Raw genomic sequence first — 22,416 nt, forward strand, 5'->3', positions numbered from 1 at the left:
GTTAGAAATCTCATGTAAATGTTGAATACTTTATAAATGAGAATATTCGTAAACTCAATGGCTTAAAGTTTTAAGTTAAGATATGATGTTCAACTCACTTAGTTGTTCTAGACCAGATAATGACAAATGAATCTTACTGAGCATCGCTTCGGTCAATGTTGTATGAGTTTGATGTTTGCTATGAATATTGCAACCAACTCACTTAAACTTGTTTTTGACAAAAAAAAAATTAATAAATAAACCTCATTATTTAATGACTATAAAATGCGGAGTAGAAAAAAAAAATATTGTAAAATGTAACGACTCGTTTGATAAAAACAGTGAGAAATGACAATTTTTAAATTAACCGTTAATATCATATGCCAATGAATAACACTTTGATTGATGTTATAGGCTTGTGAATAAATAATCATAATCATAATGTATTAAAAATGTCTATGTCCATGCAAACACCAACCACGATTTTGGATCTTGTTGGTCAAAAAAGAATTTGGATGACATCGGTTAGGGATCACGCATTAAGGCATCAATAAGAAGCGAAGGTGGGGGAGATATGGGAGTTGAATGAGGTTATCGAGTTTGGTCTTTTGTGTGGCATAGGAATTTTTTTTTGTGGGAAAATGATGTTCTTGTGAGTTTTTTGGGGTTGTTGGACTGGTTGTCATTTAGGGAGGGGGAGGGTGTTTTTTTGGTGAGGTCAACATATAAATTGTTAGAGGAGTTGATGACTTTGAATGTTCCTTTAAGTAATTAGGAAGAGGTTGTGTTTCGGTTTATTTGAAAAAAGTCAGGCACCGTCTAAGGTGGTGGCTTTTTATTGGAAACTCCTCTTTGATTGTATTCCAATAAAAATTAATCTTGTCCAAAGAAATGTTTTGCCTTTGGATGCAACCTTAAATTTTGTCCTTTGTGGTGGTGGTGAGGAATCAACTTCTTAAGGGATATTGGCTAATTTGGCATGCATCTATTTGGGTTATTTGGTAAACTAAAAATGATAGAATCTTCAAGAATTGCACTAAGAGGGGCAACGATATAGTTGAGATCAAGGTGTTATTGGCGGTGGACTTTAAATAGATTGAAGATTTTACCTTATTTATAATGTGGATGGGGTTGGAATCCAAGGGATTGTCTTTCTCCACCCTCCATGCCTCTCATGTGCCCTGTTGTCTTACAAAATATGCTCCAAATTCTAGAATTTGAGCCATGTGAATATACCAATCAACCCAAATTCTTCCCCTTACTTCTCCATTTCCATTTTCAATATATCATGTCAAAATACTCATGCAATATGTTTATAATAGTTGCATTGTAATTTGACATTGGTAGCTATTTCTGGTTTTTAGTTACTGGTACTATTCGGATGCAGACTATATATTATGAGCAATAAATTGTACTCTTATCAATATTCATTATTCCTATAGGACAAATAACAAATGTCCTCAGACAGAAATTGAGCTAATTTCATTTAAAATAGCACTATAGCCAATGCCAAAATCGGAATGGCTTTTATTCTGAGCAAAATACCTGCGAACTTCTAATGAAGTAATCCAGCAGATAAAGTAGGCAGGAGGTGTTGAACAAATAAAATTTTCAATTTTAAGAGTACGATGATCAATCTGAGTCACTAATTATTACAAATACAATTACAAAATCGGATCCTAACACTGTTTCGTATGCTTCTCTATCATACAACAAAATCTGCTAATGTATGTGTGAAGCTTCATAGTTCATATTAGTTTATGAAGCACCATGCAGGACAAACCAATTTCGTCCTCCCAAGAATTTTAAACTAGTGTCATATTTATATAAGAATGAATTCAGACAATAGTCACAATAATCAATTGTTGACTTTATTCTTTGTCGTCAATGTCTTCATTGCAAAAGCATTCCCAATAATTGCCAACAGTCAGCCATGTCAATAGTAGTTATCAAATTAAGCGGTAAATTTTTTCACTCCAAATCCAAACTTTTCTTCATAGACTCGTAAACCATGTAAGTGATACTTGCTGATGGGACAACTTTGAGCAAGTTGGGGAATATTCCTTTGTAGAATCCCCTAAGTCCTTCATGTTTCAAGGTTTTTCTGAACACATCTGCCATTCCTTTATAAGAGCTTTGGGCCTGCATTCTGAAATCAGAAGCTGTTTTACATTCTATTTTCGATAGATAGCAAAAATGTAAGATAGATGTTTAAAAAACAACGTAGACATTTTATGGCAAAAACTTACCTTGTTCTGATGACCTGTAATGGGTAAACACATGTTGCTCCAAGAGCTCCTGATACCGTGCCACATCCTAATTGTACCAGAGGGCCAGGTTCTATAGAAAATCGCAGAATTTAAACACACAACTGAAGGCAATACCTGATACCGAAGATAACAAACAAATAAGTTTATTGTTTTTACCTCCTTCCTGAATAATATACTTTTTGGACATCTCCTTCAAGGTTTCATAAGCAGCTAGATCTATCCCAGCATACGGGATAATCCCAACAATAGAAGGAATCAATCCCCTATAAAAAGCCCGGGGTCCTTCCTGAACCCATATATCTTTTGAAAGGGTTCCAAGGCTAGGAACTTTTCCACTTGCATGAGTATATGTTTGTAGTCGTGTCTTAACCAGATCCATAGGATATATCGCAGTTTGAGCTACAGCACCAGCTATACCACCAGCCAGCAGCCGCCCCATACCTCCAATATCAGCCTTTTCCTCTCCTCCTTTAGCATCCACAATGAAGGTCTTCATCATCTCATAGGTATAAAATCTAATGGCACTCTCAGGGGCCACCTTAAGAACATTTAAGCCATTGCCTCGAAAAAATCCTACTAAACCACCTTCTTTCCAAAGAGTTTTTACTGCAGGCATTATGCGAGCACTTGTTGTTTGGACTTGCAATACAACCTTTAGACGGTCGAGAGGTGCAGTTGCTGTCCGTGATGCAGCACCTGCCACTCCTCCTGCAATAAGATACCTATATGCATGAACATGCTTACCAACACCTGCGGGAATAACAGTATGTTCCCCGATATCGACCATGCATATCCGCTCCAAATAATGGTAAATGTTCTCAATAGTTGCCTCATGAGGATAAAGCAGCAGAAAATCCCTCCATTCCTCAAATGTTATAACACCATTATGATCCTTATCAACACGCTCGACGAAATGAGCAAGTTCCTCATCATCAATTTTAATCCCTGAAAAAGAGAGACTGGTGTGGTTTATAGAATGAACCAACTATAAAAGCACATCATAAAATAAATTATGTAGCAAGAATACACTAAATAAATTAGATACCTTACATCCAACTTCAACATTTGCAATCAAAATTAGAAATCAAATGGGCTTATTTTGTGTAAGTTGTCGATCGTTAATTCGGGACGTTAATTCAGCACACGTGAAAATAAAATGGCAAACTAGACTACCAGAGTGATTTTTTTAATCAAACAATAAGGATAGATTGATTTCAAAGTAAAATTTCATAGAGCAATTGAAAAATGTCATGACAGTGCTTAGTTATGAATACGACTACAGATTAAAAGAACCTATAAAAACAGGCAAGTTACTTAGTCGATTAGGCTACATGAAAAGGTTGCTTTAACAGATGATTTTCTTTCTCCCTTTCCCTTCAACTTTCTACGATGCAGCAGGTAAGCAAATTTTATACATAAATTGCCTCTTAACAGGAAGGAATATTCCAAAATGTGTAATAATCTCACCACTCAATCATAAAGCTCATTTATTTGCATAAGCTCAAAATAAGCTTTATCCGAACGGGCCCTTAGACAAATGTAAGTACAGCAACGTTAACAAAACAGATTACTAAGCAACTTTGCATTGTTGCACTATTCTAAATAGTCCAACTACTGAAACCATCTCAGGCACAACTTATCCAAATTATGCATAGTTACTGAGCTAGCTTACCTAAATTACGGGTTAAAGGGCAAACCATGACAGGTTGTAATCCATAATCAAATTCTTTGCAGTCATAAGTTCACGCATTCACTATAGTAGGGTTACAAATGACTCATATTCCAGGTTCTTGACTTGAATTCAATTTACTTTCATCAGAACACGAGTCATCCAATATTCATTCAACAGTTCTAATTTATCAAGGCAATCAGTTTTCATTCAACTTCTTATTTACTAACTGAATGCATGGGTTTGTGACCTTAATCCAAGTCTGTGGGATCCATTGCAAAATAAGTATGATTACACATAAAGGCATCTCAAACTATCATACCAGGAACAAGTAAACCACCAAATTATTCTCTGACTTTGTAAGACTAGCTCAAATAGGTCTATGAAATTATGAATATTTCAAAACTATCAATCTGGTCCCTATATTTTAACCACTTACCATCAATTTTGTTTCTATATTTAACCAGTCATTATCAATTTCAGTCCTTAACAGTACTATCGTATTTGGTTTCCGACTCTGAAAAAGACTAATACGAGTAAAATTTGACAGAGTCAGGATGCTTTTGAAATATTTATAATCTAAGGGACCTATTTGAAAGAGTCCTACAAAGTCAGAGACAGATTTGGTGGTTTACTTTGCCGGGAACTATAAGTATAAATCAAAATCAAGAGAAAGTAAAACAATCAAACAAGTAAGATATCAACAAAAGAAGACATGCCTGCTCTAACAAGTGCCTCCCACAACTCCTCCGGCAAAATGCCACCATTATGTTCAACATCAATAGCCTGAAAAATCCGATAAAGCTCAAGCTCTTTATCATCCATATACTTCTTAAACTCAACAAAATCAACACGTCCATCTTTGTTTACATCACAAGCATTCAACAAATCCATCGCGTATTTATACTCAGACGGTATCTCCAGAGCCAAATAACCAGCCTCAATGTGAGAAAATTCCAAATAACCGCGATTTTCCTTATCGAAAAAGGCGAAAATGCTTCTGATTCTCTCATCCCTTTCTTCCTTTGTCTCTTGTGATGCCAGTAAAACATGATCCATTGTTACTGGACCCGGTTTCTTCACCGGATTGGTTCGTTCCTCCTTCGGCATGATGCGAAATAATCAAAATTCAATTCAATTCAAATTCCGCACTGTAAAAGATCATAAACAAAGTTAGTTATTATGAATTATGAAAACGCGGTTTTGAAATAAGTGATTACGCGATTGGATTCGGTAACGCTAATGTAAGTGATAAGAGAAGCATATTCGATTTTACTTTACCGCGAATTGAATTTTTTACCGGGAAAGAGTGAAGAGAGGAGAATTTTTTTACCGTGTTATGAAAAGGAGGTGTTGAGGTGGAGAGTGAGGTTAATGCCAGCGGCGATGAGGTGGATCGCCGGTGGTTGTCATGACGGAAAAGAATATTTTTGTGTTTGGACGAATAGATGATGAACACACAAAATAAGAGAAATAATAAAGAAATAAATGAAAAAGAATAAAGAATGTTATTTTATTATTATGATTCGGATTCGGACACAGTGTGTGTGAGATATAGAAAAAGTTTAGTTTGGAGTCTCTAGAAGGAAGTTCTGTTGTTTTTTCTTTCATTTGTTTTTTATTTTTATATTATATTTATATTTATTCTGTTGGGCATTACTTCCTCAGTAGATGACTCATTTGAAAATATGTAATTTTGACCTAATTTATTTTGATCATATTTTTCTACTAATATACAAAGATAAATAATATCATATAAGATGTCGTTAGATTTGTTTCGATTAATATTTTCAAAATATCAAATTTTCATAATTCTTTCTAATATATTATTCAAGATATTTAAGCTCAAAATTATGCATTGACATGCATAATAAGGTCAAATGTGTCAAGTATTATAGGACAGAGGGAGTATTATTGGTTTGGTTTTGGCACATTTGGTGGTGGTGGTGGTACGTAAAAAGTTAGTTTTTTGGTTAATTTTCTCGACCTCTGAATCAAAGAGACAAAGAATTTGAGTTGAATTGAAATCGTAAAATGACTTATAATTTTAAACAAATGTTTTTTTTTTGTTAGAATGGAGTATATATATTGTCAATGTAACAAAGTTTTACTCATGTATTCATTGATAAGTTATGGCATTAATTTAATAAGGTATGATTTAACATGTGTTTTTAACTCATTAAATTAAGGCTTAATAGCAGTTTTTGCCCTCTAACTTTCCCAAACTTGCGATTTTGGCCCCCTAAGAAAAAAAACTACAAAACTTCCCTCTAAGTTTTGCATTTGTGGCTGTTTTGGCCCCCAATGTCAATTTTGACTCGATCTACGCTGACGTGGCACCCTAAGTGAGGTGCCACATGTTATTTTTTTATTTTTTTTTACTAAAAATTGGCTTTGGGGGGCCAAAACTGCTACAATTGCAAAACTTAGGGGGCGGTTTTGTAGTTTTTTTTCTTAGGGGGCGAAAACTGCTATTAAGCCTTAAATTAAATGATGTTGCAACACACCAATATAAAAATGAATAATGCGACAACAAAATTTATGAGGCTTCACAAACAGTGTATTTTACTCACATAACACCACCACCACCATGATTGCCATGAAATCCGGGATTAAATTATTAAAACCGTTTTGCAATATTTACTTACTAGTTTGAGACCCGTGCCCTGCACGGGAAATGTTTTTCCAAAAATTATTTTTTATATATTAAATAGTATATTTTTTAAAAAATATTTCATGTAGTCCTTATTATAATAAAAAAATTTAAAAAAATTGTGGTCCTATTTATAAGAAAATGTCACATCTTTTAAGGTATAATTATTGCTTAAAAGACATTTTTATCTTTCATTTAATGATCATCTTTTTTATCTTAGTGGGTGTATTTTTTTATGAGGGTATATTAGTAAAAATATCTAAAAAGTTACATTAATTAATGATTATATTGGTTTTGATGATTTTTGCTTTTGTTTCTTATATTAAGGACAGGAGGAGGTACATAAATAATACCTTAAAATTCTAGGAAAAAAGGGAACATTACAATTAAATAAGTCTTATTTTTATTTTTGTCATTTTGTGTTCACCTAGAAGGTTTAGACATTTTTTTTTTTGAAAGATAGAGGTTTAGACATTTTGTCCCCTTCTTCTTTGTGTTACTATAAAAATAGATCAAACACTCTATTTATTTTTTGACCCCAAAACTCAACCCTCTAATATGTGCATATGAAAGGGAAAATTAAAGCTAACCGAAAATAAGATTTTTTTTAAATACTTTGGAAATAAAATCAAATTTTAAATAATTGTAACGGTAACTCATGTCAAGTGATAAAAATGAGGACTATGATTGTAGTCTAGCGAACCCGCATACATTAATCGCGGGTGCAAACCAGTGAACCCATGTACGAAAATGAAACCATATAACAAGAAAGGTTACGTGTGATTGATTAAAGTATCAACCCGGGTCTAAAAATAGAAAATGATAAACCATGAATTTTGCTAAAAAAATCAAACATGAATTATTTCAAATAGTAAGAAATTAATGTTAGTAGCAAAAAATACAAACAATCAATTATCCCAATAATAAATTGGTTCGATGGTAAGTTTGGTTCATGTCTCTTGTTGAAAATAATTTGTTTTGGAGAGGAGAATATGCATCATTAAATTCAAACAATGTAGATCAACTCTACATAATACATGTAAGCATAAAATAACAACCTAGTTAATTAAACCCTAATAAGCCCTAACAAATAAATGAAAAAACATTAATTATGGGCATAATCAAATGAACCCGTCTACGAATATTAAACCATATAGCAGAAAAGTTTATGTGTGGCCCATTAAAGCACCAAACCGGGTCTAAAACTGAAAAATGAACCGATCATCAGCATAAAAACAGTCCATGTACCATCAACTACTTGAATCAGGTTGAAAATTAAATGTAGAATGAATTTGTTAAGTTAGAATTTTATTAAGCGATAAATAAGTAATAACTCTTTCTAATAAAAAAGGTAATAAGATGCTCCATATAGTGCAATATTGAAGCAACACAATTGCATAGGTGGCAAATGAACAGATTTTACTCCAGTCATATATTATAAATAATAATAAAAAGCGATGTTTCCTCCCTTTGCAGAAAAAATGCGTAACAGATGATGTCCTGTTACAACAAAAAAGTTAAGAAATCGTGAAAATAGTGTTTTGACATGAAAAGTGAAAATTTGAGATTATTGAGATTGTTTTGAGAGTCTAAAGATTTATCCTTTTTTTTTCATTTTCAAACTTCAATTTTAAAGTAGAAAATGCAAGTTTTCTCCTACCACAAACTTATCAGTTTTAGTTGATTATTAATATAGTTTATTTTAATAATGCAAGCACATCTTGCCTTTTATTTTAAAAACTTGTATTATCTTTCCCAATCAAAATAGAAACTGTTATTGTTAGAGAATGTCTTGGGGATTTCAGTGTAAAAAATTTCTTTGATCTTGGAGCCCTATTTTTTACAGGAAAAAATAGGAAAGAATGAAAACTATTTAGTATAAAAATTTACAAATAAGATTTAGTATTATCTGCCAATATATGATGAGATATTAGGAAAATGAATAAAATAAATAAGCTCCTTATGATTTTTTATGGCACAATGAAATAACTTATTTTGTTAATAAAGTGAAATATAATAGCCTATAGTGATATACATCACATTAATTTTTTTGTTGAAGATACATATATTATTATTGAGTTTTTCTATCATATATAAATTTATTCATGTTAGAAGTTCAAAATCATAAGTTTGTATTTGAACTTATACATTTTATATTAAATATATAATTATTTAGTAAATAATTATTGTTTTCAATAAAAAGTTGTTACTTTTAATTGGTTTAACATGTGAAATATTGCAAATATTAAACAAACCCATTATTAATCAAAGAAAAAAATTTAGAAAAACAATAAATAACTTTTTATGATTTATTTTTAATAAATAAATAAGTTTTTCTGATAAAAATAATAATATAACAATTATTGCAGAATAAAAAGAGAATATGAAAACATTTTGAAGAAAAAGTGATCAACCAAGTTTTATCACCGTTTAAAAAAGATTGAGACCGAGGAAACTGTGGTTAGAAAAGTAAGAAACGATTCTTTTTTCTTGTTGAGAGGAAAACAAAGAAAATGTTATTCTTACATTTTGTTATCATATTGATTTGTAAGAATTATCATTTCCCTAAACTAAATACGGATAAATAATTAAATGTACTTTTGACAAAAAAAAAACTAAATTTTAAAAAGAGACTAATTGATAAATAAAGGAGCCAAAAAAAAAAAAGCAAAAAATACACTTTGATAGCAAACAAAGGATAAGAAATAGGCAAAATTGTGTGCTTTTTCACATTAGAATTTTACATATTTATAGGAAAAATGGACCACTCTGATCAGTGCCCACATTTGATTTTTCAAAATAGCATCAATTTCGGAAATAAAAAGCATTTAATTTACCAATAAATGACGATCATCGGTCAATCCTTGCATTAATATATCTTTTAAATTGCATTAACATATGATTTTTTTTTAAGTAACATATGAAATTATGCATGTTATATATTATTATGTCTTTATACACCATATTTCAAAGTTTCTAAATTACTAATATTAGTTGGTGATATATGATCCCTTTTATTAGTTAATATCTCCATAATTATTTTGATAAAATATTAATATTGAAAAAACCACCGGTGAATTGATCCGAGTGCTGAGAGATTTGTGTAAGAAAAAATATGGTCTCAGGGAGAACCTAACCTATCGTGTGTAATTTATAGATTCTTCGATCAAGATTAGTCACTGTTAAATGACAGTAGAAACTTCCTACCTATAACACGGTAACCAAAAGATTAGTCACATTATATTTCAACGGATATCTCATACTTAAATTTATAATGAGAATAGTGTGATATGTAATGACATTTTATCAAAAAAGTTATTCATTGATTACAAACAATTGTAACTTTTAATTCAAACGTTTGCAACCAAAGTTCGTATTTGTAGATAGAATATTGAAGAAAAAAAATACATTTGTCAATTAATTCAAACAACTGCAACCAAAAGTTCTTATATATGCAACAATGTGAAATAGAATATGAAGAAAAAAAATCAATACATGTGGCAAACCCTATGGAAACACACAAAATAGCTTTTAAGTGAATTGATAAGTAATCTCTATTATATATATTTGCCTTATTTTTTTTGAAAAGTACACTTGGCACTCCTTCTTGCTTCATCTCATTAATTGCTTGATCAAAGATTCAAATCACCATATATTTACTCACATTTTATTTATGTCATTTGCATCACTCACACAAATTTAATTTATTTCAATTAATTTATTAAAAAGTAAAATGGAAATTATAAACATTTTAATAGCCTTATCATGAATATGTTTTGTATTATCAACCAATAAAAATTGACCATGATTCATAATTTAAATTATCAGCCAATCATAATTAATGATTAAAATTACCAACCAATCAAATTTGAGCATACATGTCATCCTTTTAACTTTTACTTAGGTTTTTTTCCCCTTCTATATAGTCAATATGTCTCTCATGATTTTCATCTTCATCATATCACACATCCTTTCTCTCTATCTTCATTGTGACACACACCTTCTCTCTCTCTCTCTCTCTCTCTCTCTCTATCTCTCTCTCTCTCTCTCTCTCTCTCTCTCACATATGTTTATAATTTTAGTTGTTTTCGTTTCCTTTATTTTTCATTTTTTATTACAACAATTCTTTTTAAATATGAAGAGACAACTCTCTAAATTTTTGTAACGCCTTCCATAGTTTATGCAGCATGAAAGGAATGATATGGTACATAATATAATATGTTTATACACATTTTTAGTTTTTTTTGTTACACATTGAAATTAAATAAAAATATATTTGGTCAAAAAATAGTGTGCATACGTAGATGTCAAATATATGGTTATCAATAAAATAAAATTGTCAAAAAAAAAAAGTTATCAATAAAATAAAATCATTTGGTTTGAATTACTACGATTTTGTTTCTAAGAACAAATGCACCAATTGATGAATATAAATGTACAATTTTTTTTTCCGTTACAAGATGCATGAATCAAGCACTTGATTATTTTGGTTACTTTATGTTTTTGGCTATAAATATCCGTTTTGACTCTCACACTTTTCACACCACTCTCTATTCACAAGAAAGTCTTCTATGAACCTCTATTTTCTCTCTTTGTTACAATGTCAATTTTTTACATATTTCTCTTATTAATATACATGACACATGTATTGTAACAACTTATTTGATTTCTTTGATATATGTAAGAGAAACACGAGTTTTGGTAATTCATATTATTGAAAGTTGTGTTGTTGAATATTTTATAACTTTTTTTGTTTGTTTTGACTTTTTAACTTGCAGAAATTATTCATGAATAGACAATATTCATGAAGATTGAATTATGGAAAGAAAAAAAAAAGTATAGTTGAGATCCAAAGAGAACAAAAGACAAACGTGCTTCTTTATTCTTTTAATTGGAACTTTTTCTTTGGCATTGAAAGAGATAATTATGATAGTAGCTATACTACCTTTTCAGTTGTAAGATAGATGTCAATTATAATTATAATAGGTGATGACGTTATAAATTGAATCAATATTCTATATTTTTAGGAAATTGTCTTAAGGATGTATCTAGCAAGGGCAGGAACAAGACGATAGAAGACAATACTACTATTGTAATTGATCACACATTAATATGACAATTGATTCTTGCACTTAAATTCATGATCAGAATAAAACCTATTTACTACGTTGACTACCTTGCCTTAATTATATTAGAGTAAATAATTGTAATTACTGTTTATTAGGGTATTAAATTATTTTGATATTGATTGATTTACATTTATTAATATATATCTTTTCATTAATGTGCACTATTTTTTTTAGAGAAGGAAATTTGTATTAATGATGTAATTGTATTATTATCTTTTTTTTAAGCAAAGAAAATATACTCCCTCCGTTTCAAAATGAGTGTCGCTTTAGCCAAAAAAAATTGTTTCAAAATGAGTGTCGCTTTCAGTTTCCAATGCAATAATAACTTTTTCTTTTCAATTGTACCCTCCAATTAATACTCTGCACACTACTTCCAAAGTATTACTTTTAAAACCAACCAATAGTTAATAAGGATAATTTGGTAAAGTAATCATTCTCTTTCTCTTAATCATTGCATTTCTTAATATGTGTGTAAACACCTAAAACGACACTCATTTTGAAACGGATGGAGTATTAAATAAAAGCAAGTATAAATGCTGAGAGTATATAAACCTGACCCAGCAACCACGAAATCAACCTTAAAAGGATATTAAAACATATGATAAACAACAAATTGTATTGCTATCAATATTGATTAAACTCATAAAAATAAATAATGTAGAATAAATTGATTTTGATATATCAGGAACTAAATTAAAAACTAATTATTAACATGATCGTAAAATAAATCAAAATTAATCAATTTAAGAGTAGTACTCATCACTTTAAAAAAATGTAGCACGATTGCCAAAAACAAATGTAACATTCATCTGGCATTTTGGAGTATCCTTTTTGATGGATAATTTTCAAGTATTTGTATAAACGCTCTTTGAATCATGAGACATGTTATGATCCCGGTGAGCAATTGAGAACCAAACTAATCTACATTTTTTATCTTAAAAGAAAATGTATTGTTTAAATTTAAAAATTTAAATTTCAATATTGGTCATTGAAAAGCCTCAATTTTTTTATCCAAAATGAAAGCCTTAATTTTGATATTCTAAAAGAAAAAAGATTACTCAAGAACATAGAAAAGTCATATAATTATAGAAATGTAATAACAACAAGAGTATAAGGAAGAGTTGAATGATACCCAAAATTAAATTTAAGCAATAAATCCATTAATTTTTCAAATTCCAATTTTAGTTTTTTTTTTCTAAAAAATTGTCTTTAAAAAAAATCAAAGTACATCGTGTCTTTTAGTAGGATTTGGATTCTCTACATTGAAAATTCTCTCAAATTTTATCCAGTGTAATCTCAACAATTAAACACGAGAGAGAAGTTGAGAATTAAATTATAAAAAAATGGTTTTTGTATTTTAATCGTGTAGATTGGAAGTGGATAAAAATTGAGAAAAATTTCAATGGAGATAATCCAATTCCCTTTTAGTAGCATAGTGCACATAAAAGTCTTTTATAATAGAAAAAAATAATAATACATTTATGGTTAATTTTATAAATAAAAATATAAATGGAATAAAACCTTAATGATCTTTGCGCTGTAATGATTTTTGAGGTTTAACATTTAATGTCGTTATTTAAATAAAATCAAAAACCACAATGAATTTATTTCTACCAAAACCATACAAGACATTAGTTATATTGGTCTCCTCACTTATATGTTGTTCAAAATATACTTTTGAATTTAATGTTGAAGTTTAACTCATACTTGACACGTCAACATCTTTCCCTTTAGTGTGAGACTCTTTATGTTTGTGCTATAAAGATATAAACAAATAAGATCATACAGAGACACAACATGCTAAAAAAGGTGGGTTAGTTGTGTTTTCATGCAAGAAGATTTTCGTTCCTTTCTTTCATGAGAAGAAGGAAATAAACTTAGAAAATATAACAAAATGACAAATGAATTTACACCTAAGAAAAATGATAAAGGAAAAAAAAAGTGTGTGATATGTACTTAACAGTATAGGAAATAGCGTGAGTTGCTGGTAATTTTATGAGTTTGTCGAATAAGCTGGAGATTTACGAGTAATTATTTTAACAAAAAAATTAGACTCATTTAGAAAATGCGACATCATTTTGAAATATCTAATGAGCATGTATTTCGTCAAATCAACATCATATATATGCCTCTTTCCATTTTCACATTCACCAAAGACAAAATGTGAAAGAATTTGAACTAATGGAGGTTAAATAGAAAAAATAGCATAAAAATGAATGACATTGAAAGACTTGATTTTAAGATAAATGAATTAAACAAATGATATACAATCTCACTAAGAAGTCATAATGTTGGGGCTTCATGAGGAGCCTCGATCATCATATGAGGCTAAGAGCAATCACACAAGTGAGATTAATACCACATTTCACCTAAAATGTCTTATAAACATGTATTTGTGAATTCAGCACAACACAACTACATTTTGCCATTGTCAGATCCCACTACATATTAATATAGTGAAGAAATTTGAAATAATATAGGTTGAATAAAAAAATAGCATCAAAATCAATGACATTCAAAAGCTAAAATTAAGGCGATCAAATGGAGCATGTTCAAAAAGGTGGGCTGGTGGTGGTTTAAAGGAGGGAGGTTTATGTTCATTCTTTTCAAATTAAATGAAAATAAACAGATAAGAAAAAATAATTTAAACATGAGAGAAGATAAGGGAAGTAAAATAAGTATTGTGTGTTTTGTTTGTAAGAGTATAAGGAATAATGTGAGTTGCCAATAATCTTATAGGTCTGTCGAAGGAGTACGAGATTTTTAGGTAATTATTTTACCAACAAATTAGATCTAATTAAAAAAACCTCACATTATTTTTAATGTCTAATAAGCATATATTTTGTCAACTCAGCATAACACGTCTGCAATTTTCCATCTCATTTGCCACCAAAGACAAAAATTGAATGAATTTGAAATAATAGAGGTTGAATAAAAAAAATCACATGAAAGAGGAAGACATCAAAAAACTAAATTAAAAAAATAAAATAAACAAATGACATCCAAAAATAAAAAATAAAATACCGTTCATCGTAATGCTGAGACTTTCAAGGGATGCTACATTGAATTTGATCATTACATTAGACTAAGAAAACCCACTTAAGTGAGTTTGACACCAAATCTTCATCCTAAACCTTAAGACATTAGGTATATAGATCACATCACTTATGTGCCGCTCAACATACACTCTTACCTCCAATATGAAACTTTAACTCAGACTTGACACATTAACTTAAATCCCTCAAGTATGAGACTATCCACTTCAGGGATCTACCACTAGGAACCTCTTCTGCTTCCTCATAGTCAAATCGGGATATGATGCCATCGTTGAACCTTATGGGGTTGTCAACACTGGTGTGCATTTATCCATTGAACGATCAACCACACAAATGAAAATGATACTAGACTATGCTTGGCGCATGTGTTCATACTAAAGAATAAACATTTAACTTACCAAAAATTGAGGCTCGATTAAAAAAAAACACAACATTTAAAAGTGTCTAATAAACACGTATTTTGTTAACTCAACAAATCACATAAGAGTTTATCCATGATTAAATCCATCAAAAACCAAGAGTGAATGAATTTAAATTACTAGAGATTAATTAAAAAATATTGCATGAAAGTGAACAACATCTTAAACCTTAAATTTAATATAAAACTTAAACAACTACTCTTATATTGGTCATCTTTTTTTTTTTGCAGAAAGAGGTAGCAGGATGACTGCTAACCTCTAAACTTCATTAAGAAAAGAGAAAAATACAAAAAAGAGACTTGATGCATCAACTATGAAACTTTATTTGTCATCTCACTTATATGTTTGTCAACATCTACTCTTGCATCAACTATGGAACTTTAAGTCAAAATTGACACATTAACATATTTCCCTTATGTGTGAGACTTGATGCATTTGTGATTTGGTGACATAGGCACAACATGGTAAAAAAGGTGGATTGATGGTGGTTTATGTAGGTTTATGTTCCCATATTTAATGAAAAGAGAGAAAGGAAATTAGAAAAGGAAAGAATATGAAAAAGCAATTTGAACATGAGAGAAATGATAAGGAAAAAAAAGGTTTGTATTTTGTCTATGGAGGTATTAGGAATAGAGTGAGTTATTGGTAATTTTATGGGTTAGTTGAAGAAATTGGAGATTTATGAGTAGTTTTTACCAAAAAAATAGATTCAATTAAAAAAGTCCCACATCATTTTAAAATGTCTCTTTGTCAACTCAACATAAAAAATTTGTATTTTTCATTGTCAGATTCCACGAAAGACTAAAAGTGAAGGTGCAATAACAACCAACAACAACCAAGTCTTATTCCCACGAAGTGGAGTTGTCTATAGAGATTCAATTTTTTAATTTTTTTTTTTAATGTTTGTTGTAGATGCTGATACAACCTTCTTTTATTTTATTTGGGATTGGGACCAAGGCTACCATAAACAAGATTAAAGTTCAAAAGTGGATGTATTTGAAAGAACATAGGTTGAATAAAAGCAATTGCATGAAAGTGAGTGTCATCCAAAAACTTTTATTTAATATAAAAAATTAAGCAAAGAACATCCAAAAACTAAGATAACAATTTATCATAATGTATGGAGCTCCGAGGGAGCCTGTAATGACTTCGATCATCACATTTGGCTAAGAGAAACCCCATAAGTGAGATTGACACCACATCTTCATCCAAAACCTTAAGACATTAGGTATATTTGTCATTTAACTTATTTGTTGCTCAATATATACTCTTGCATCCAATGTAGAAGTTTTACTTACAAATGACACATTACCATCCCTCCCTTAAGTGTGAGATTCTTTGTGTCTATGATATGGTGAGATAGCAAAATAAGATAAGAGGAACAACATGGTAAAAAAATGTGAGTTGGTGGCTATTTCATAGAGGGGTGTCTTTGTTCCTTTCTTTAATGTGGAGATAGAAAGTAAATTAGAAAAAGAAAGAAGAAAAAGGAATTTGAACAAGAGAGGAATGATAAGAAGTAAAACTAAGGAGAGTGTGTTTTTATCTATGACAATATAATTAAGAGATTCAATTGTTGGTAATTTTATGAATTTATTTAAGGAATTGGAAATTACTGGGTAATTATGCTACCAAAATAATAGATTCATTAAAAATGTCGCATTAATTTAAAATGTCTAATAAACATGTATTTTGTCAACGTAGCAGTACACATCTAAATTTTTCCATTGTCAAATCATACCAAAGACCAAAAGTGAAGGAATTTAAAATAATAGAGGTTGAATAAAAAATTGCTTGAAAGCGAATGACATCCTAAAACTAAAATTTAAGATAAAAATTAAACAAATGACACCCAAAAACTAACAAAACAAATCATTATAATGTTATGACTTCCATTGGAACCTACATTGGGTTGTATCATCATATTAGTCAAAGAGCAACAACACAAGGAGATCGACATCACTTCTTCACCCAAAGTCCTAAAGCATTAAGTATATGGATAATCTCCCTCATATGTTTCTCAACGTCTACTCTTGCATCCAATGTCAAATTTTAACTCATAATTGACAGATTAACATATCTCCATTAAGAGACTCTCCGTGTCTGTGATAGACCACCAAGAAGCACTCCATCCGCCGTCCACAATGTTGAACCGGGATATGATACCGCCTCTGGGCTTTATAGGGGAGTCAACATTGATGTGATTCGACACATTACAGAAAGAGAAACCACACAAGTGAGAACAATACCACATCTTCATCGAAAAATTGAAGACTAAAATACGAGTTTTATTAATTTATTTGTTGTTCAACCTTCACTTTTTTATTCAATATTGAACTTTAACCGACACTTGATACATCAGAGCATTTTCTCCCTCAAATATGACAAAATTCTAGCCTGTGCTTGACATGGGTATCCATTTAGGGCGTTTGACACTTGATAATGCATCGTTATTGTTTTGAGGCGTTTGATAATACAGACAAACCATTTGGGGGTCTTTCTGTGGTTTTGGACGGTGATTTCAGACAAATTTTGCCAGTGATAAGAAAAGGATGCAGAAAAGACATACTTGCTTCATCCATCAACTCATCAATGTTGTGGAGTCACTGTAAGGTTCTCACACTTACAACAAATATGCGTTTACATGCTTTAACAGTTCGTGTCGAGCAAGATGAGATAAGAAAGTTTGTCGATTGGATGCTTTCAATTGGAGATGGAATAGGATCCACCAACGAGAGTGGAAAAATTAACGTACCCATTCCTGATGAGTTGTTGATAAAAGATTCCTTTGATTTGTTTCATTCTCTGGTTGATTTTGTATATCCGAATTTTTTCGCAAAACATGAAGATCTCAGATTTTTTTCCAAGCACGGGGGATACTTGCTCCCACGCTGGACGCAGTTGATCACGTAAACAAATTCCTTCTATCATTGGTTCCAGGAGACAAAAAGGAATATACCAGTTCTGATTCGGTTTGCAAATCAGACGAGAATAGTGAGGTACAAAGCGAATGGTTTACCACCAAATTCTTACACAATATCAAGTTTTCCGGTATTCCAAACCACAAGTTGATATTTAAAGTTGGATGTCGAGTTATGTTGATGAGGAACATTGACCAAGCAACTGAATTGTGCAATGTGACTAGGTTGATTGTAGACAATCTTGGGAAGAACTTTATCGGTGTAACTGTTATTACCAAAAAAATGCTGGTGAAAAAGTAATTATTCCAATATTGAACTTAGTTCCAGGTGATCTTGAACTGCCTTTCAAATTTATTACGAGACAGTTCCTGTTGGTTGTGTGTTTTGCAATGACAATAAATAAAAGTCAGGGATAGTCGTTGTCTCATGTTGAAATCTATCTTTCCAAACCGGTTTTTACTCATGGACAGTTGTATGTCGCTGTGTCAAGAGTCACTTCCAAAAAGGAATTGAAAATGCTTATACTGGATGAAGAAAATCGCGTGTGTACTGAGACCACTAATGTTGTGTACCGTGATGTTTTTCGGAATGTTTAACCTGTCGTTCTTGATGACGCAGGTGGGTATGAGTTTTTTTTTCTCTTTTAAACTTCGTTGTAATATATTTTTTTTATTTGGATATGAATTGGTTGTTTCTACTTGCAACCATTCTAATAGTTGCGTAAAGAAAGAGTAATGGATTGGACATGTAGATAAACTACAATTTTGGAACTAACAATTAAGATCACACTTCTTATTTCATTGTATAAAATCCAATGACATTTATTTTGTGCAAAGAACAGGCCGAGTGATCAATTTGTTATAGGGACTAATATGTTATATGGAGTAATATTTTTTATCCTTTTTGACAATATTTTTGGTCTCATGTACCTTCAGGTGCTGTCTGCTTTAGGTGAGGTGATATCATTCAGATGTACACAGGCTGACGTTAATGGAATTTCTATGGCATTGAAATATCATTGACCAATTGCAATAGGTGCAATGCCTTCTCTTCGACTCCAAAATTTGCCTGATACATTAAGGTGTTTATCTACTGAGACTTCGGTTTTTCTATTATCTGGTAGAGCAACTTCAATATTCTCATACTCAGTTTAATTTTATTTATAATGTTAGTATCCTTCTGATCATTCTCATTTTTTCTAATGTAAGTCGTACTCTTTCAGTGACCATATTATCAACTATATACTCTGCTTCATTTTTTATACAATCTGCTATATATCCGTCTTTTTTTTTTCTTTGTTCTTTGGAGTGCCTATGTCTATGTGCATGCACATGACAATTTTGTAGTCCTTTTTCAAGCCTTTTCTGTGGTGTTTTGATAATATGCTTAGTTAAAAAATGCAATAGATAGTTGGTGTCTTTGTCGTTGTTTGTTATACTTATTTGTTACACGATTGAATAATTACAAATTCGTGTTGGATGTTAAGATGAATCAAGTGTATCCACGATATTAACTTTGTATATATAAGGGTATCCACTATAGAAATCATGGAATTTGAAAGAAACTATATATAAGGCATCTGATAGAGACGATTCGTTGGGTAGGGACAATTAATTGTATATGCAGCGGTAGGCCTCGAGACTCCAACACCCCCAGTTATATGCAGAACATAAAAAAAAAAAGACTCATGTTTCCGTAATAAATTTTAGCCATCCATGTAAAATATTTCGGCATTAAATACTAATATTTCGACGTTGCATCCGTTAAATCATTCATGTTTAACAATACGAAAATCCAAATAACTATATACGCGTTGATAATTGTATATATAAGCAATCGAAAATACGATAACAATGCGTTCTATTTATATATTGTGTATAAAATAATGAATTTGTTATTTAATTAGATTTTACATAATAAAAAAATAGTCGTAATTCTAGCCCGTGCTTGGCACGGGTTTCCAAGCTAGTTCTTATATCAATTAACTTTTTCAATTTTTTTTGTAGTAATTAGATTTTAATGAAAATGAATATGCTTTAAAATCACATCATGTGACAATTTCAAGTCAACATAATTCTCTCAATAATATTCTGCCACACAATTTTATAATAATTTTTAATAATATTTTGCTGCACTTTTATTCTTTAGAGTCATTTTCACCAATATTTTACTACTCGTTTTTCTAATAATTTTTACTAATATTTTTCTACATGTTTTTTGTTAGTCATTTTCACTAATAATTGGATTCATTCTAATTAATATTTCACTAATATTCTCTCCTTAATTTTTTGTTGTACACTATTCTTCTACACGTTTATTTGTAGGGTAATTTTTTTGTTCAAGTGACCCTCATGGATTGTTAACTATTTTTTCAAGGGATTATCAAACATTCTTAGAATTACTATTTTTTGTTTAATCAAATAAAAAAACTAACAAATTTAAATGACAAAAGAGAAAATCCAAATGGGAAATTTAATCTTGCCAATTAACATTGCCTTATATAATTAGTGTCATGAAAATTGGGAATTTGAATCATCATTTGCCAAGTGGCACAATGCATATGTGGAGAGCCTAATAGAAAAGAAGCATTTAATATAGGTCATGGTAAAACATTTGCAATTGTATAGATATAGATATAGATATAGATATAGATAGATATAGATATTGAAGGCTTCTTGAAAGTTTCGGGAAAAACTCTTTCGCTGCATATATGAGCGCTGTATAAAAAATTCCACATACTTACAGTACATACAAATTAAACTTTAAAAATTGAGCTATTTCTTTTTTTATCCTTATGCCAGTGTTGTTTTGGCGGCGTGTGTTTCTCTATAGGTCTTAAGTACAATGGTGTGTTTATTTTAAGGTAAGAAATTACATTCTTTAAAATGATGTTTATAGGAATAATATTCTAAGGAATAACATTCCTACCCTTGTGTTTGGTAAAAATTTAGATTTCCTATGAATGTTTTAAAAATCATTTAATTAAAAAAATAAAAAATAAAATAAACGTGAGTGGTAGTGAGAATTTATAGCAAGTTGAGTTTTATTCTCATGGAAATGGTAATTGTTTCCTTCTAATAGAATATATGTTTCTTCGAGAATCAGTGATCAAAGAAGAAGAATAACTCAATGAAGCTTCAATACCAAAAGACCCTTCTTTAAAACTCTTTGACTTCTTTCTTCCAAAGTAGGAGTTTTCATTATGTTTTTTGGTAGTACAATCTTTTCACAGCTTAAATTAAGTCCATTATTATCGATTCCTCTCTTTATAGCTAATGGTCTAGTAGGTGACATGGGTTTTGGAGAAATTGGTGATGTCAATGAAGTAATAGTCTTGTTTGGAAGTGGTAGTGGAGAAAGTGATTTCGGTGTTGATTTCTTAATTGAGTTTCTTCTTTCAAGATTTGGAACATGGTTGCATGTTGGTTGAAGTACTGGCCTTCCATTGATTCGAGCAACATGAGGTGTTGTGGAAGATTCCTATATTAAGCACAAAAGTATGCCGTGGAACGGAGTTTTTTTTTTTTTAATAAATTGAAAAATATAGCCGTGGAACGGAGTTTTTTTTTTCCGACAGACAGTAGTTAACGGTTGTTGTGGTTAATTTTAAAATTTTAAGATGGGAATGAGTCATTTTTAAAAGGAGAAGAGCAATTTTCATTTCAAAATTTGGGGTATTGATACTCTTTCTCTGCAAGAAAAAAATCAAAATTTAAATTATTTTAAAATAATTAAATATAAAAAATGACGTGTCACTGAATGATTAAATGATGAATATTATCCAACAAACTCTAAAATATCAAAGTGTTCACCTATTTAAAATCATATCTACAATTTTTTAGTTGTGAAAAATGTCTACTTTTTTCATTTTTTTTAAGTATCCATGTTTTATTACCAAAACTTTTGGTTTCAAGGATAATGGCTACTTTTTTTTTTATTACAGGATAATGACTACTTAAAAGAAAACGTGGATACATAATTTTTTTAGTAAAAAAACATGGATACTTACAAAAAGAAAAAGAGAAATTATATGTGTAACACCTAGGACTGACGAGGACGGGGAGCGATCGTCGGTGCATAAGGCACGACAATAAGCGGCTCCCGACAACTTTTAGATGAACCGAATCACACCAGAATGAAAAGGATTTCGAGGCCGTGCAGGTATGGGACTGCATGGTTGAAGGAAGATTTATAAGAATTGTTTGGTACTACTTATATCAACAAGATACATCTTCTCTTTGGTAGTTCATTCAATAAGATCTCCACAGTTAAGCGTGCTTGACTTGAAGTCATAGGCGGAGACACCACCCAGCTAGCCTG

General features: G+C 30.7%; 1 protein-coding gene across 1 annotated transcript; it reads right to left on the reverse strand.

Annotated features, from left to right (window-relative positions):
- Positions 1–1,573: 1,573 nt before the first annotated feature.
- Positions 1,574–5,371, reverse strand: LOC146909241 (calcium-dependent mitochondrial ATP-magnesium/phosphate carrier protein 2-like). Its single transcript, XM_085723486.1, has 5 exons — positions 5,252–5,371; positions 4,638–5,069; positions 2,406–3,194; positions 2,229–2,319; positions 1,574–2,128 (listed from the first exon to the last, which is right to left on the reverse strand). The coding sequence occupies exons 2-5, from the start codon at positions 5,026–5,028 to the stop codon at positions 1,951–1,953; spliced, it is 1,449 nt and encodes a 482-aa protein (XP_085579612.1). The 5' UTR covers positions 5,029–5,069; positions 5,252–5,371; the 3' UTR covers positions 1,574–1,950.
- Positions 5,372–22,416: the final 17,045 nt, after the last annotated feature.

This window comes from Medicago sativa, chromosome 7 (genome assembly GCF_051527215.1).
Source record: "Medicago sativa cultivar Bolivia chromosome 7, Bolivia_mono, whole genome shotgun sequence".
Classification (NCBI taxonomy): domain Eukaryota; kingdom Viridiplantae; phylum Streptophyta; class Magnoliopsida; order Fabales; family Fabaceae; genus Medicago; species Medicago sativa.